The following is an 18,283-nucleotide window of genomic DNA, read 5'->3' as shown; positions in this document are numbered from 1 at the left end:
AGCCAAGGCTCCACTAAAGCAAAGTTGGCCCGGGAGCTAAGGATGGCTCCATGGCCTCTGCCTCAGGCGCTAGATGGCTCCAGTTGCAATGAAGCAAGGGTCCAGATGGGAAGAGCATCGCCCCCTGGTGAGCATGCCAGGTGGATCCCAGTCAGGCACATGTGAGAGTCTGTCTCTTTGCCTCCCCACTTCTCAGTTCAGAAAAATACAAGAAAAAAGAAGTAAGTTTGGTCCCAATAAATTCTACTACTGGAAAGACAACTCAAAGCAAATGCCCTAAGAAAGAGAGAAAGGAACGTTATTAAGAATCAGCACGGCCCTGGCCAGCTGGCTCAGTGGATAGAGCACTGCCTCAGCATCTGGACGTCCCAGGTTTGATTCCTGGTCAGGGCACACATAAGAAACAACCATTTGCTTCTCTTCTCCTCTCTTTCTCATTTCTCTCTCTCTCCCCGTCCCGAAGCCAGTGGTTCGAGACTGGTTCCAGCGTCCGCCCACAACTAAGAGTAGCTGGGTTGATTGGAGCATCGGCCCTGATGGGGGTTGCTGGTGGATCCCGGTTGGGATACATGCAGGATCTCCTTCCTCTCACTTAAAACTGGAACATCCCACAGCAGAATAAAAAGTGTTAAGAATTCAGCTGTATGAAGTACAGGGCTCTTCAGAAGGAGATTTTTCACCCACATTGAGATAACTTCCTCGAACATTGTAACATACAACTGTACTCCAAATTCCCCTACATATTTAAGGAACAAATTTAAGGAACAAATTCCCCTACATATTTAAGGAACAAACCCAGTAGTCTATTTTAACTCATTAACCTAATAGTCTGAACCCCAGTTATATGAATATTTGTTTTTATGCAAGAACATTAAGATCAAACTATTTTAAAATTTAAAAACACCTACACAGAAGAAAGGAAAAAGAACTGGAAATACACATCCTTAAATATTAATAGTACTCTAATGGTGGTTCAGTAATTTACACATGTATGACTTTCAATTATAAAAAAATAAACAATGTGGCAATAACTTTTTTCAAATTCAATTACATTTCCTTTTAATTCAATCCATTCACTTCTAAACCTTTTAAGATTAGGACACCATCCAAATTATTTTTCCTTCTCCAGAACCCTCACAGGCAGAGTAACCTTAGGCTGATAGAGCAGAAACAAATTAAACTTAACCACAATAACCGCATTTCATTTCAAGGAAACCTGAAAGTCATTTTTGGAACTACAAAGATCTACTGAATATTCTGAGGAATTTCCATGTTAAGTAAGTAGGGGTCAAATGCATTAGTTTTAACATCAATAATCTCTTAGAGAATCCTAAAGCAAGTTAGCAATAGAGCCAAGAATATCCTCCAACTCTTCAAACCGCAATTCAAGCAGGGCCATTAGGGCTGCTAGACTCCAGGCAGCCCTTGAAGCTTTTAAAAGGGAGTTTGACCCTCATCTGATGTTAGAATTAAATTTAAATCCACTATGATCTAAAATATCACTTTCACTCAATACTTATTTCGGCATATTTGGTTTAATGTTTTCCTACAAACGGCATCTGTACACTGAAAGATCTACAGAAAGTAGATCTTTAACCATCCATGGCCACCTCTCCCATAACCTTCTAAAATGTACGGTAATAAGAGCAAGAACCTTTGTTAATATACCCTTAGCATTAAGAATAACCAAAATTGTTCATTTCATGCATTTTCCCAAGTCAGCATGAGCTCATTAAGCAAGCACTAAGTACCTCTTTCTAGCATTATACTAGACCCTGAAAGAATATTTTAAAAATAGTTCCCATCTTTCAAATGCTTAAAACTTAGTTGCAAAAGTTATTCAGATAGCCTGACCAGATGGTGGCGCAGTGGACAGAGCATCAAACTGGGACACAGAGGACTCAGGTTCGAAACCCCAAGGTCGCCAGCTCATCATGGCTTGAGGGTGGGCTCACCAGCTTGAGCGTGAGGTTGCTGGCTTGAACATGGGATCTTAGACATGACTCCATGGTCACTAGCTCGAGCCCAAAGGTCACTGGTTTGAAGCCCAATGTCACTGGCTTGAGCAAGGGGTCATTGGCCCGGCTGTAGCCCCCCAGTCAAAGCACATATAAGAAAGCAATCAATGAACAACGAAGGTACCACAACAAAGAACTGATGCTTCTCATCTCTCTCCTTTCCTTGTCTGTCTGTTCCTGTATGTCCCTCTCTCTGTCTCTGTCACAAAAATAAATAATGTTACATAGATAAAGGAAATACAATTAAGCAACAATTCAGGAGAGTAAACAATTATGTGCACAACTTCAAGCAGCAAAAAATAATGTAGAAAGGTACAGTTTAAAATGGCCTTCAGCAAAGAAATGACAGAGGGGAGATGGGGGGAGGAATGTGGGCCTTGGAAGAACAGGTTAGGATTAAACAGGTGGAAAGGGAATTTCAAAAACATATTGAACTATGTCTTACCAAAGGCATAAGCTCAGACTAGCCTGAGCAGCTGGTACAGACTGAAAAATAGAGAAAATGAAGAGCCTAGAACAAGACAATGAGCGGTGGAAACAGAGCAGTTTCTCCACCTTATTTGTACACTGGAATCACTTAAAAGAACTTTAAAAATACTGAAACCTACACTGCAAACCAGTGATTTTGACTTAATTGTAGACCTAAACATCTGGATTTTTGAAAGTTCTTGGGGTTCTAATGTGTACCCAAAGTTAAGAATCATTGCCTTACAGGAGAAAACCAATGTAACTTGTTATGTGACAACACAGAATAAGGAAAAAAAGACTCAGGAGATTATGAAAAGATTTTGAGGGTATATAGCTATTAAAAAATGACATTATTGAGATAATCCAAGAAATAAAAAAAGTAAAAATATGTGAGCTCTTCTAGACTTTACCATACTCTGTCTACAAGTTCCACGTAGTGAACCAGTTTTGGGTTTTTTTTGTTTGTTTGTTTTGTATTTTTCTGAAGTTAGAAGCAGGGAGGCAGTCAGACAGACTCCAGCATGTGCCCGACTGGGATCCATCCAACATGGCCACCAGGGGGCGATGCTCTGCCCATCTGGGCTGTTGCTCTGTTACGGCCAGAGCCATTCTAGCCCCTGAGGTGGAGGCCATGGAGCTGTCCTCCGCGCCCCGGCCAATTTTGCTCCAGTGGAGCCTTGGCTGCGGGAGGGGAAGAGAGAGATAGAGAGAAAGGAGAGGAGGAAGAGTGGAGAAGCAGATGGGCGCTGTGTGCCCGATCAAATCGCAGACTTCCACACATCGGGCCGATGCTCTACCACTGAGCCAACCTGTCAGGGCTCGTAGTGAACCAGTTTTAATTAATCCATATTATCTCAATTCTCCACATACCATAATTATTTGCCTAATATTTTTCAACAGAAATAATCAAAACTTAAAGTGAACCATCTTTTAAAAATCAAAGTAGCCTGACCAGGCGGTGGCGCAGTGGATAGAGCGTCGGACTAGTATGTGGATGACCCAGGTTCAAGACCCCGAGGTCACCAGCTTGAGTGCGAGATCATCTGGTTTGAGCAAAGCTCACCAGCTTGGACCCAAGGCCGCTGCTTGAGCAAGGGGTTACTGGATCTGCTGTAGCCCCCCCCCCCCATCAAAGCACATATGAGAAATCAATGGACAACTAAGGAGCCGCAACGAAGAATTGATGTTTCTCATCTCTCTCCCTTCCTGTCTTTCTGTCCCTATCTGTCCCTCTCTCTGTCTCTTACACACACACACACACACACACACACACAATCAAGGTAGAGCTCAATCTAAAGAAAATAAAATAAATTCTCCATAAAATTCTCTTGAGTTTCCCAGCTAGAAATAATCTCCTCCTCTTTGCAATTTTAGCAGTACTGGAATAGTATTCTCAATAAACGCCCTGTAGAGCCCTCGTTCCTCTCAGAAGGGAGGAATCTATTCCTCATTCCTCCTTTTACTCAGCACTCATCGTAATACTTTGCACGTGACACTTACTCAACAGGCAGACATTGCCAGTTAAGTTCTGGTTGTCACTAGAGGTTCTAAATGCTTTTGAATGCTTCATAAATAAGCAAAAATATATCCCCAGTTGCTTCTGCCTCTTGCAGACCTTCTACTGTTCGAAGCTTTCAAGTGTGATCACTGCCCTCCCTTTTATTCTTACTCCATCACTTCTCAACAGGACCTAGCCTGCGCACTGCTACAAAAGTTAATGCAAGAAAATTAAGTATGTTTACCTTTAGAAGAAACATGGCCAGAGACCATCTTCTACAATGTATTTCTAAATCAAGGTAATTTCTTTTAAAATCCGCACCATAATCCTAATATTTCTTTTTTTTTTTTTTTTGTACTTTTCTGAAGCTGGAACCAGGGAGAAACAGTCAGACAGACTCCCGCATGCGCCCGACCAGGATTCACCCGGCATGCCCACCAGGGGCGATGCTCTGCCCACCAGGGGCGATGCTCTGCCCACCAGGGGGCGATGCTCTGCCCCTCCGGGGCGTCGCTCTGCCGCGACCAGAGCCACTCCAGCGCCTGGGGTAGAGGCCAAGGAGCCATCCCCAGCGCCCGGGCCATCTTTGCTCCAATGGAGCCTTGGCTGCGGGAGGGGAAGAGAGAGACAGAGAGGAAGGAGGGGGTGGGGGTGGAGAAGCAAATGGGCGCTTCTCCTATGTGCCCTGGCCGGGAATCGAACCCGGGTCCCCCGCACGCCAGGCCGATGCTCTACCGCTGAGCCAACCGGCCAGGGCCATAATCCTAGTATTTCAACCAAACATCGATCATTGTTCTAGTTTTCACTTGCACAATAAAATGTTAAAATAAGTGTACTGTTATGGTCTCCATGTCTTCAGTATAAATGAGTGATTCCTACCTTTATTTACATCCATAGCACAAATAGTAAGTACTATTTGTCTGACACTCTGGAGCAACCAGAGGTTTCTGGTCTTCATGACCGGGATGACTAGCCTGAAATCTCACCAACCACAAGGCTCAAGGGATATCTTGTAGACTGGTTAGGATAGGAAGCTCTAGTATGGAGCAATGAGAACAGATTTACCAAATAATCTCCCTCTCAAAAGGCTGTTTTTTAAAGTGATTTCCTAATTATTACTACACTGGACACTTTAGCATCACTTCATCCCTACATGTGAGAGCAAATAACTGATCCACATACAGACCACAAACAAGTACCTTGTTTTCATGTATAAATCTCTAACATTGTGAGTCAGTCATCATCAAATTACCTATTTTTTATTTTCTGATTTTTTTTTCTTTTTTTACAGAGAGAGTGTCAGAGAGAGGGATAGATAGGGACAGACAGAAACGGAGAGAGATGAGAAGCATCAATCATTAGTTTTTCGCTGCGACACCTTAGTTGTTCATTGATTTCTTTCTCATATGTGACTTGACCGTGGGCCTTCAGCAGATGGAGTAACCCCTTGCTCGAGCCAGTGACCTTGAGCTCAAGCTGGTGAGCCTTGCTCAAACCAGATGAGCCCGTGCTCAAGCTGGTGACCTCAGGGTCTCGAACCTGGGTCCTCTGCATCCCAGTCCGACACTCTATCCACTGTGCCACTGCCTGGTCAGGCTGTATTTTCTGATTTTCAAGCTTAGGTATGGATTTATAAATGTACTACATTTTCACTGTGACTTATCAACCATTTTTTCCATTTGGTTTAACTAAGCCTCTAATCTCATTTTTCTGAGGTAGACTGCATACAATCAAGACATGGCAATGGCTTAAAAAATTCAATATGCTTCACTAATTTCACAATATGGTAGAAATAAGATAAACACAGGAAGGTATTCATCTTCACCCTAAGAATTGCATCATGCATCACTATTATCTGTTCACTTATATAGGCATATAAGTAAACAAAGAAGATATATGGCAAATAAATGAGAAAATACAAAGATCTTTTCTTGAAAGAAATAGGCAAAAATCACTAGTGAGAAATAATTTCTATTGTCCTTCTTTCCTGTAAAATAATTTTATGTACAGTGGTACCTTGAGATACAAACAGACGAATTTTTAAGATATGAGCTCCGACTCAGTCTGTACTTTTGTTCAAGATCCGAGCAAAATTTTGATATACGAGTTGTGATTCGGGAAGCTGCCACTAATTGGCACGTTGGCACACGGGTCCAGTATCAGCAGTTTCATATACAAGTTGACTGACTTACAGGCTTGGTTACAGAACAAGTTAAATTCGTATTTCAAGGTACCACTGTACTATTTTATTTCATTTATTCCTTCTTTGCTACAATAAAATATTGGGTACAAGGTCTAAACTACAGTAACCCTAAATTAGCATTACATAACTGGAATGGAAGAAGGATTAGAGAATGAAAATAAAAGGCATTAACAATGGAAAAAAATCAATAAATATGGTATTTTCTATGCAAAAAAATCATCTGTCAACTTTCACAGCACTGGTTTATAAACCCAAACTTCATAACTTCAGAGACACTACTCAGCCTGCTTAATACAGATCTACTTGGCAATTACCATATGGTTCATGAAAAGAAGTTCACCAACTATATTTTCAGCATTATATTTTGCTGAATATTAAATGGCCACCTAGAAGTGATAATAGAATTTTAAGGGTATTAAAGATCATTATCCTTAGGAGATGCATGTTGAAATATTTAGAGGTAAAGCAACACAATGTCTGCAACTCGCTTTCAAATGTTTCATTAATAAAAGGTTGTGTAAACCTGACCAGGCGGTGGCACAGTGGGTAGTGTTGACCTGGGACTCAGAGGACCCAAGTTCAAAACACTGAGGTCACCAGCTTGAGCTCAGGTTCACCAGCTTGAGTGAGGGGTCACGGGCTTGACAGTGGGATCATAGACATGACTCTACGGTCGTTGGCTTGAGCCCAAGGTCACTGGCTTGAGCAAGTGTCATTGGCTCAGCTGGAGCCCCCCATCAAGGCACATATGAGAAAGTAATCAATAAATAACTAAGGTGATGCAATGAAGAATTGATGTTTCTCATCTCTCTCCCTTCCTGTCTGTCCCTATCAGTCCCTCTCTCTGTCTCTCTTGCTAAAAAAAATAAAAATAAAAAAATAGGTTGTATATATAAACACATACGTTTACTCACACAAACAGGCACACTTTTTTTTTTTTTTTTTTTTTTTCATTTTTCTGAAGCTGGAAACAGGGAGAGACAGTCAGACAGACTCCCGCATGCGCCCGACAGGGATCCACCCGGCACGCCACCAGGGGCGAAGCTCTGCCCACCAGGGGGCGATGCTCTGCCCATCCTGGGCGTCGCCATGTTGCGACCAGAGCCACTCTAGCGCCTGAGGCAGAGGCCTCAGAGCCATCCCCAGCGCCCGGGCCATCTTTGCTCCAATGGAGCCTTGGCTGTGGGAGGGGAAGAGAGAGACAGAGAGGAAAGTGCGGCGGAGGGGTGGAGAAGCAAATGGGCGCTTCTCCTGTGTGCCCTGGCCGGGAATCGAACCCGGGTCCTCCGCACGCTAGGCCGACGCTCTACCGCTGAGCAACCGGCCAGGGCCAGGCACACATTTTTAAGTGTTATGCAGTAAATCTAGATAAGGACTGATGGGCCCTCGTATTATTTTTATAAGTTTAAAAATTTTCAAAATAAAGGTTGGGAAGAAAGGAACACATAGAAAGCCATCTATTCCTTGAAAATTCTGCCTCAACCAAAGACTCCAGGAACCAAGTACATATTTGACATTTATCTCAGATTCAAAATCTGTTATGGAAACTCCTCTTATTTTAAAGAAAAGTTCTGATACTCACATTGCCCATGTACTCCGAGAGCAGGTCCTGCAGGGCCTGGCGGACAGCATTACACTCGGCCACGATTCTCTCCCGTCGGTCATCACGAGTGCAGGACGAGTCGGCCATCAGGGCAGCCCCACTAATAATGCTTTCCAGGCGCTCTTCCAGAGAAGGCCTAAAGCGCTCCTCGCTGAAGCTCAAGGGGTCCACAATGATTTGTTTCTGCAAAGGAACCATTATTGAATGTTACTGCTACTCTCTGTTCCTTCCATTATTCAAGAAGGTGAGGAAGTGCTAATTAGAAACATCAAGATATAACACAAAAATTATAATGCCTAAAAGTTATACTCCTTGGCAGATGAGGGGCTATTCCACAGAAATTGGCGTATGGATCACTTCTCAAAAAAGGCACTAGAAGCAGTACTATCCAGCTGAATGGTGCCTGGATAAGGCATACCACAAATGGTAAACAAAAGTATGTCAGCATAAAAATCATTTCAGCCTGACCAGGCAGTAGCACAATGGATAGAGTGTTGGCCTGGCATGCTGAGGACCCAGGTTCAAATCTCTAAAGTCACCTTCCCGAGTATGGGCTTATCTGGCTTGAGCGCAGGGTTGCTGGTTTGAGTGTGGGATCACAGACATGACCTCATGGTCGCTGGCTTGAGCAAGGGGTCACTAGCTCTGCTGTAGCCCCTTGGCCAAGGCATATATGAGAAAGCAATCAATAAACTAAGGAGTTGCAACAAAGAATTGGTGCTTCTCATCTCTCTCCCTTCCTCTGTCGGTCTCTCACCAAAAAAAAAAAAAAAAAAAAAAAAAAGAATCATTTCAAACTACTTAATCTGAACATCTAAAGGCCAGCCTATATAGTATTAGGAAGTTACCAGATGGGAATTACAGGGAAAATAAAAGTTAGCTCTCTTTCTCTTTTCTATGTACAGAGTATAAAACTGCTACCTGACACTGTTTCACCATAAAAAGATAATACTGATATCTGTCCTCAAAGTTTCAGACAATAATGCATTTTTTTTTTATTATTCATTTTAGAGAGGAGAGACAGAGAGAGAGAAGGGGGAGAGGAGCAGGAAGCATCAACTCCCATATGTGCCTTGACCAGGCAAGCCCAGGGTTTCGAACTGGCGACCTCAGCATTTCCAGGTCGACGGTTTATCCACTGCGCCACCACAGGTCAGGCAATAATGCATTTTTAATCAATATCGATTATTTTCCTCACCTTACACATCTCATCGAATGTTAGGAACATTTGAGTCTCAAATTTATCCTATTATGTCTAAATTCAAAACTTTTCCTCAAAGACCTCCAGGAATTCTGTAAAAGATGGTAGCAATCTGTTTGAACAAAGCCACTCTGTGACTTAACTGCCCTGAGAAGAATAAATCCTTCCTCTGTCTTCCCTTCACTCCCTGACTCCATTTAAATCCAGTGTTACCAATGATGAGTGAGAACAGGTCACAAGCTGTAGGTACAAAGTCAAATATCAACACCCCCAGGACAACAGCTACTGGCTGGTCTCCCTCCAGCTTTTCTACTTGGTACAATTTATCCTTACACTGGTATTTGCCTTTAATTTATCCTTATGCAAGTATTTGCCTTTAATTTTCCTTTATGGGGACTATGTTCTTACTGATTTTAACTTAAATACCAAAGATTTCCTTTAAAAAAAAAAGTTCACTCTTTTCCAGTAAGTGTACATTTCTTCTTTTCCTTCCAAAGAACCCTCAGTTTTGAAATTTAACATGTAATACCTTGAGTTCATTATTATTATTTTTTTTGTTTGTATTTTTCCGAAGCTGGAAACGGGAAGGCAGTCCGACAGACTCCTCCCGCATGCGCCCAACCGGGATTCACCCGGCATGCCCACCAGGGGGCGATGCTCTGCTCATCTGGGGTGTCGCTCTATTGCAACCAGAGCCATTCTAGCGCCTGAGGCAGAGGCCACAGAGCCATCCTCAGTGCCCAGGCCAACTTTGCTCCAATGGAGCCTTGGCTGCGGGAGAGGAAAAGAGAGACAGAGAGGAAGGAGAGGGGGAGGGGTAGAGAAGCAGATGGGCGCTTTTCCTGTGTGCCCTGGCCGGGAATCGAACCTGGGATTCATGCACGCCAGGCCGACGCTCTACCACTGAGCCAACCGGCCAGGGCCTTGAGTTCATTATTAACCTACATGTTAACTCGTCATTTTTCTTACCAGATTAAGTTACTGCAGGATTTCTCTGGTCAAAACTGAACACAAAATTCATTCTGACCATCAGAAATAAGAAATGAATGGTCACAGAACTTAAACAGAGTCATAGAGCTACAGCCTGTGATCATTCAGTCCAAATCCTTCACTTATGAATTAAGTAGCCTCTGATATTATTCTACTTGGGGCAAAATGTAACCCTCACTGCTTTAAAAGAGACCAATACCCAATACTGCCAAATTTGAGTGGGAAAAACAATAGTGCCAGTAAATTATAAGATGCATCATAAGAGTTTGCTATAAGGCCATTTAATGCTTAAGGTTCCAGAGTAAAATTTCAGTTCTAACATCATGTTTTTATAACTTATGAAAAGCATAAAATCAGCCATTCATATCAGCAAGGATCGTTACCCAAGCCAAAGTAAAGTGCTGAGACAAAGGAAAGAAATGGTAAAGGGAAAAAATGTTAAAAATAAAATGCACTTATTCCATACATAGGTGGGACATAAAAGTAAAACTAAGAGACATTGATAAGAGTGTGGTGGTTACGGGGGGGGGGGGGGGGGGGGGGAGGGGGGGAAAAAGGCAGAGGGAAAGGGGGAGGGGGAGGGGCACAAAGAAAACTAGATAGAAGGTGACAGAAGACAATCTGACTTTGGGTGATGGGTATGCAACATAATTGAACGACAAGATAACCTGGACTTGTTATCTTGGAATATATGTATCCTGATTTATTGATGTCACCCCATTAAAAAAATAAAATTATTTTAAAAAAAAAAGAAAGAATGTAAAAAAAAAATAAAATAAAATGCACTCTACTGTATTGATTCTATAAAGCATTCTAACATATGAAAAGATGCTGCCCACCTGGAAAGCAGTTTTCCCTTATGTTAATAAAATTTTAAAAATTAACCCAACAGTTGGTTTAAAAAAATTAAAAACCACTTTTAAAAAAAATCTTAAGGCCTGACCTGTGGTGGCGCAGTGGATAAAGCGTCGACCTGGAATGCTGAGGTTGCCAGTTCAAAAAACCCTGGCCTTGCCCGGTCAAGGCACACATGGGAGTTGAAGCTTCCTGCTCCTCCCCCCTCCTCTCTCTCTCTCTCTCTCTCTCCCCTCTAAAATGAATGAATAAATAAAAATAATTAAAAAAAAAAATCTTAAACTGCTGCCATCTACTGGAAGGCAAGAGGCATTGTGGGTAAAAATTTTAAAAATACAAAACCTACCCCAAAAAATTAGGATTAGCTACATCGGACAGTGTGTACAAAGAATATACAGACATCATCTATAAAAGGTAATTGCATAGGATTATGCTACAAAAGTATTTTAACCCCAAATTTGCTTCCACTTAATTAAATTTTATTTATTATTACAATTTAGTCATTGAGAAGAAAAGTATATCTAGGCAGAAAAGTAAGCTTATTATGGCATTTCTGTTTTAGTCATTTATGATGTGTATTTCCCAACAGACTGAGCCCACCAGACTGTACATTTTGTCTTTGTATCCCCAGAGCTTCACATCTGACAAAAGGTTAAAATCTTGGTTGAAATTAACTGAACTCATATTCTCAATAAAGAATAACCTCATAGAAAATACAAGATGCGTAGAAGAATTCAGAAGTTTAACTCAAACAAAAAAGGAAGAAAGAGCCTGACCAGGTGGTGGTGTAGTGGATAGAGCATCGGACTAGGATGCAGAGAGGACTCAGGTTCGAGACCCCGAGGTCGCCAACTTGAGCACGGGCTCATCTGGTTTGAGCAAAAAGCTCACCAGTTTGAGCCCAAGGTCACTGGCTCTAGCAAGGGGTCACTCGGTCTGCTGTAGCCCCCTGGTCAAGGCACATATGAGAAATCAATCAATGAGCAACTAAGGAGCCACAACGAAGAATTGATGTTTCTCGTCTCTCTCCCTTCCTGTCTGTCCCTCTCTCTGACGCTCTCTGTCTCTGCCACAAAAAAAAAAAAAAAGAAAGAAAGAAAGAAGAAAGTGAAAGATAAATGCTTTCAGCCAAGTCAAGATAAGTAGACTGATGAGTCATAAAATTTCTTTCAACTTAGATTGCAAATCTAAGTAAAAATTGAGCTTTCATTAGAAACCTTGATCACATTTTCCCAGAAATCTGTTAACTTTGCAAGATGGTCAAGAGCCTGAAGTTTCCTCGCAAGCATAACTTACATCAAAGTTATTGAGAGCATATGCCAGTTCTCCTCCTCCTCCACCCTGGTGCTGGGAGGCATCATCTGATGCGGTGGCCTGGGCTGCATTGGAAATGCCTGTGACTGCCTGCTGCAGCTGCTTATAGATCAGGTCTCTGTTGGCCTTATAGGCTGCAACATCAGGATGCTGTAGACAAGCCTGGGATGCAGTATAGAGAATCGGAACATTCTTCTGCAGGATTCCTCTGGCTGCAGCCATCTGATCACGATGGCCCACATCTTTTAGTTCCTACAAGAGTAAAACAAGAAATTGGAGCAGTCTCTATATGGGTTCTATTCATATATAACTTTGTCAGTAAATACTAAAAAGTTAGAAATTCTACTAATTAGACACAATATTTTCATTAAGTCTAGCTTGAAAGTTCATCAAAAAGGAGGCAGTGGCCCTGGCCGGTTGGCTCAGCGGTAGAGCGTCGGCCTGGCATGCGGGGGACCAGGGTTCGATTCCCGGCCAGGGCACATAGGAGAAGCGCCCATTTGCTTCTCCACCCCCCCCCCCTTCCTCTCTGTCTCTCTCTTCCCCTCCCGCAGCCAGGGCTCCATTGGAGCAGGGATGGCCCGTGCACTGGGGATGGCTCCTTGGCCTCTGCCCCAGGCGCTGGAGTGGCTCTGGTCGAGGCGGGGCTACGCCCCGGAGGGGCAGAGCGTCGCCCCCTAGTGGGCGTGCCAGGTGGATCCTGTTCGGGCGCATGCGGGAGTCTGTCTGACTGTCTCTCCCTGTTTCCAGCTTCAGAAAAATACAAAAAGAAAAAAAAAAAAAAAAGAAAACATTCTCATGTATTACAATCCACTCATTTCCTCCCACTCATGTACATGGTTGCGGGTGGCTGGAGCCAATCACAGCTGTCCTCCGGGACAAAAAAAAAAAAAAAAAAAAAAAAAGGAGGCAGTATGGCTAGTAGGTAGAGTTCAAACTTTTCCAAACCACATACACCTGAATTTCAATCTCTAGCTCTACTTTTTCCTGGCTATTGTGATCTTATTTTAACTCTCCATGGTCAGTTTCACTTTCTGTAAAATAGGAACAATAATAGTACCTTCTTGTATTGAAAATTAAATGGGGTAATGCATGTAAGTTACCTACCATAGTGCTAAATAAAAAGCAACACATGAAACTGATTAGCACCTTGATTACAACTATATAAAGATGTACCTATTCCAACCAAAATAGAAAAATCATTCAGAGACATACTTAAACAAAGTAAGATTTATTATGAGGATTTTTAAGTTAAGTTTTAAAAATTCATTACAAGAATTTTGTGAAATTTAGGATAGTATACCACAGGTGTATCAAAACTATGCAAAACAGCCAGGTGTTCTTCCAAGTACACAAGTCCTGCCTCCCCTCCCTTCCCCAACCCCAAAGACTACCTTAGGACACACGTCATTAGGCACAAAACTGAGGCTCATGTGCTCCCTGACTATAAATCAAAAGGTTTGTATTTCATTGTAATACTCTATGTACATACATGGTTTTAAGTGAAACTGTCCTTTTTTAATTTCTACCCCATAATTATAACCCACAGTTAAAAGGATTTGTGGTTCCTGGATTTCCTGATTTCCACTACTAGCATCGACTTGGTAGACAGGGTGGATGTGCTAGGTGACAAGTAAATAATACCAACAATAAGCAAGATGAAAAGGGGTACTTCTGATATCCCACTGATACTGAAATTACTCAAAGGAAAAAAAATTTAAGTCTTTAGTAAATGTGGAGCACCACCACAGAAGAGAAATATGTGACCACCAGAGCTGTTCCAACTCTTATTTTATTATGTAATTATAAAATTTCAATGTTAATGTCACCAAATGAATCCTAGAGTACAAATTTAAATGTGTTAAAAGTGAGTATTACATGTGTAAACATGTAAGAGAAAATTGACTAACCTACAAAGGTCAAAGTCAATTCTCAATAGCTCATCTTTCAAGATGAGCTCCTAATTAAGCATTAGAGACATCAAAGTGGTTTCCTTATCTGAAATTTCAACTCACTATATATTTTGTTTGCATCTTTATTCAAAAGTTGTGTAATGTGACAGCTTTCTTTTACTCCTATAGTTCTTTTCTCATTTGGAATCTGAATTTGCGATTCACAAATTTGCTCACAGCACTCCAAATGCCCTATAGCACAACACTTTAGGCTAAAAATTCAGAAACAGAATGCTGTGGATTTTGAGAATCAGTGATCATTTCAAGTCTCAAGCTATGAAGGGAGCTGAAACTTACCATTATGCTTAAACAGCTAGTGTATAAATTCTGTGTAGCATTTTCAAAATGTCCTGCCCTTACCACAACCTCAAGGATGTGAAGTCTGCTAGGGAGGCATTTGCCTTTAACCACTTGTATTCCCCTCTGTTTTGTAAAAGTTTTGCAATTGGTTTTGGCATTCTCTCCAAGTACTTATAATCTAGATCAGTGCAGCCTCTTATAAAGATCACCAGACAAACTTGTGGTTACCTCAAGTTAATAGTGTCGGAATTACTATTGAATGCTTGGCCTACCTAAAGCCACTCACTGCCTGGCCTAGTCTAATAAACTTCTACCTTTCCAAAGACTACATTAGGTTAAATATTCAGAAATAGAATCCTGTGGATTTCAAGAATTGATGATCATCTCAAGACTGAAGCTATGACATGCAGCTTGGGCTAACCGTTATGCTTAAGTAGCTGGTGCATGTGTTCTATATGGCTTTTTCTAAACGTCTTGCTCTCACCACAATGTATCTCTGGATAGATTTCCATTTATTAAGTATTGGGAAATATATTTTAAGCTATGATAAAAATGACAGCTAGCGTGACCAGGCGGTGGCGCAGTGGATGGAGCGTCTGACTGGGATGCGGAAGACCCAGGTTCGAGACCCTGAGGTCGCCGGCTCGAGCGCGGGCTCATCTGGTTTGAGCAAAAGCTCGCCAGCTTGAGCCCAGGGTTGCTGGCTCCAGCAAGGGGTCACTCGGTCTACTGAAGGCCCGCGGTCAAGGCACATGTGAGAAAGCAATCGATGAGCAACTAAGGTGTTGCAACATGCAACGAAAAACTGATGATAGATGCTTCTCATCTCTCCGTTCCTGTCTGTCTGTCCCTGTCTATCCCTCTCTCTGAATCTGTCTCTGTAAAAAAAAAAAAAAAAAAAAAAAGACAGCTAAATATCATTTGTCCTAACTGCTAAATGTTCTACTTTCTCCTTAGTGCTAACAAAGAAACTAGATTTTGTTAAGTACAGATAAAAAAATGGACACCATCACAAGGCAGCACTATTTACTATAATAATGATCAATCACAAATATTCAAAATATATAGTGCTTATAAGTAATCCAGATTAGTGAAGAAAAGTGAGCTATTAAGCAATATAATACATTACTTATGAAATTAAAGTCCCTTGGTCTACTTTAACCTTTATGACTCACCAATTCGGTTAGGTTTCAGGCAGATTCAAGAACAAACAGAAAACTTAAGAAAGAAATTACTGCTTTCAGTGTAATCTGAACTATCACATGTAGTGACCAAGAAATAGAAACTAACTTTGAAACAATCTATAACACTCACCCTTACCCAGAACTGGAAATTCAAGTAGAAATTTTCTCTCATTTCCATAAATATACTTGATCAGATGTCTTCTCTTGGACTCAAATGACTTAATGAAATGGCCCATGGTCAAACCCAGCTAGTCCAGGTAATTTACACATACAACACTAGCAGTACTATCCAATACCAACAGATGCTGTTAAGGTTTTCAGAAAAATAATCATGGAAATCATAGTTCGTAGTCTAGGTAAAAATTACAATTTTACAAATACCTTAATGAGCTGTATAGCATTGACAGCGTGAGGCAGAGGCAGTCCTCTTTACAGGAACCACAACTGATGCTGGCCCATCTTAACCTCTGTCCTATATATTTTACCCTTATCATCAAAGAAGAGCCTGCAGCCAAATGGGAAGTCAACACTTCCAGTGAGCCAATAATATTCTAGCCCAAGAAAGTAATTCTAGCCACACTCAGAATTCCACTCCAAAATGGATGTGTTAGTGAAGTGGCTTATTAGCGTGTTCGTTAAATAAATATTATTGAGCACTACTATATCCAGGCAATGTTCTAAGCACTAGGGATTATAGTAGCAGTTTAAACAGACAAAATCTCTGTCTTCTGAAGCCAGAGAGCCCCAATTCAAAACCTGGTTCAACCACTTATTAATGACCTTGCCTAATTATTTAACCTCTCTGTGCTACATACAGTTCCTTCATCTATAGAAATTGCTACCTGACCAATTGGAGTATCTACCTTACACTATTTTATGAAGATTAAATGAGTGTATGTTTTAAAAGGGCTTGATGAAGATTAAATGAGTGTATGTTTTAAAAGGGCTTGTAATAGTGTTTAGTACACAGTAAACAACATTTTAGAGTTATTCATAATTTTTAGCAACATTCCTCACTAGGAGGGAGCTCTGGGTTTTGTGGACTCTGGTCTCTAAACATTCCTCACCCAGATGGTAGTTCAGCCAGGTCCTATGAGTGAACCCCCATGGAATCCCAAAAATGCTGAAGAGAGAGGATGTGTAACAATGTATGTTACAAGTGGAAGACTGACAAAAGCTGTAGCAGGTTACCTGCCTATTTTTAAAAGACAGCTTGCCTTGGACCCAGGCTTTATATGACTAAAGATGGTTTACAGGAGGCTAGGAGGCTAGGAGGATGGGAGGACAGAAGGGAGGATCGAAGGGAAGAAGGGAAGAAGGGAGGAAGGGAGGAAGGGAGGATGGGAGGATATAAGGGAGGGAGGATGGGAAGATATGAGGGAGGGAGGATAGGAGAGAGGGAGGATAGAGGGAGGGTAGAGGGAGGAGGGACAGGAGGGAGGGAAGATGGGAGGAAGGGAAGATGGGAGGGAGGGGACATGGGAGGGAGGGAGGATGAGAAGATGGGAGGGAGGATGAGAGGATGGGAGGGAGGATGAGAGGATGGGAGGGAGGATGAAAGGATGGGAGGGACGATGGGAGGGAGGATGGGAGGATGAGAAGGAGGAAGAGAGGGAGGGTAGAGGGAGGAGGGACAGGAGGGAGGGAAGATGGGAGGGAGAGGACATGGGAGGGAGGGAGGATGAGAGGATGGGAGGGAGGATGAAAGGATGGAAGGGAGGATGGGAGGATGAGAGGATGGGAAGGAGGATGAGAGGAGGGAGGATGGGAGGGAGGGCAGAATGAGTGGATGAATAAATGGTTAGGTGGGTGGCCAGCTGGCCAGACAAACCAATGGATGGATAAATAGAAGGAATCATATCCCCTGCCCCTGGAGAAACTCTTTTATATATCTGTGCTCAGAAAAACCTTAAGAACAAATAAGTAAATTCCAGAAAGCTTGTAGACTTTATGAGGTTTATTATTTCCTCAATAGATAGCTGCTGTTCAAATGACACAAGGGAGGCTAAGGGAGCCTGTACATACAGTGAACCCAAATACTGCTCATGAGGAAATAATCCTTTTCTGGACTAGGGCTGCCTGCAAAGATAAGGAGCTCAATGTGGAAGTAAATTATTATATACCATGCCTGGGCACAGAAGAAAAAGTCAAAGGTGACAACACACCAGGAGGCTTAAGCATATAGCAATAGAGGAATTCTGCCAGAAAACACAGTGTAGAAAAATGGACAAGTTACTGAAGGAGGCCAGTGGGTAATATTCAAAAGACAGAATGACATTTCCTTCAGGCTGGGACCTTAGGATAAAATGAATAGCAGCCTAATTCCCAAGAGAAGCACTACTTTACCCCAAGGCCCAGATCCTATAAAAGGCAATTTTATGAACAGGAGGCACATGGGAGCCTATCGCCAGCCAATTCAATGGATTTTACTGTGGGAGACTAAGACTAAAGATTAAAGTATTAGGCCCACGGAAAACTATAAATGAGCACGACATATTACAAACTCAAGATAAGCTTTAAAATCAGAACTAAGAGACCAGATAAAATCACTAAGATACCAGCAGTAAACAGAGAGTAAAAGCAAAGTAATTCAAAGATGGTTTAAGGACTATGCTACAAAAGTATAGGCAAATACAGGGAAACCGCAAGGTTGTTACAGCACTTAGGCTTGAAGAAACAAGAGGAGGAAGCAGTTAC

The 18,283-nt window shown here is 41.9% G+C and overlaps 1 protein-coding gene across 2 annotated transcripts in view; it reads right to left on the bottom strand.

Moving 5' to 3' along the window:
* CTNNA1 (catenin alpha 1) overlaps positions 1–18,283 on the bottom strand; it is a 223,156-nt gene that overhangs the window by 128,556 nt on the left and 76,317 nt on the right. For both annotated transcript variants that reach the window (XM_066342973.1, XM_066342974.1), the window contains exons 6-7: positions 12,133–12,402; positions 7,770–7,973 (exon numbers count right to left, since the gene is read on the bottom strand). In XM_066342973.1, the coding sequence (XP_066199070.1) occupies positions 7,770–7,973; positions 12,133–12,402 (474 nt within the window). The remainder of the gene's footprint in view (positions 1–7,769; positions 7,974–12,132; positions 12,403–18,283) is intronic.

This window comes from Saccopteryx leptura, chromosome 6, assembly GCF_036850995.1.
Source record: "Saccopteryx leptura isolate mSacLep1 chromosome 6, mSacLep1_pri_phased_curated, whole genome shotgun sequence".
NCBI classification, from domain to species: Eukaryota; Metazoa; Chordata; class Mammalia; order Chiroptera; family Emballonuridae; genus Saccopteryx; species Saccopteryx leptura.
Note: the sequence above shows the minus strand (reverse complement) of the source record. Positions and strands in the feature narration are given on the sequence as shown.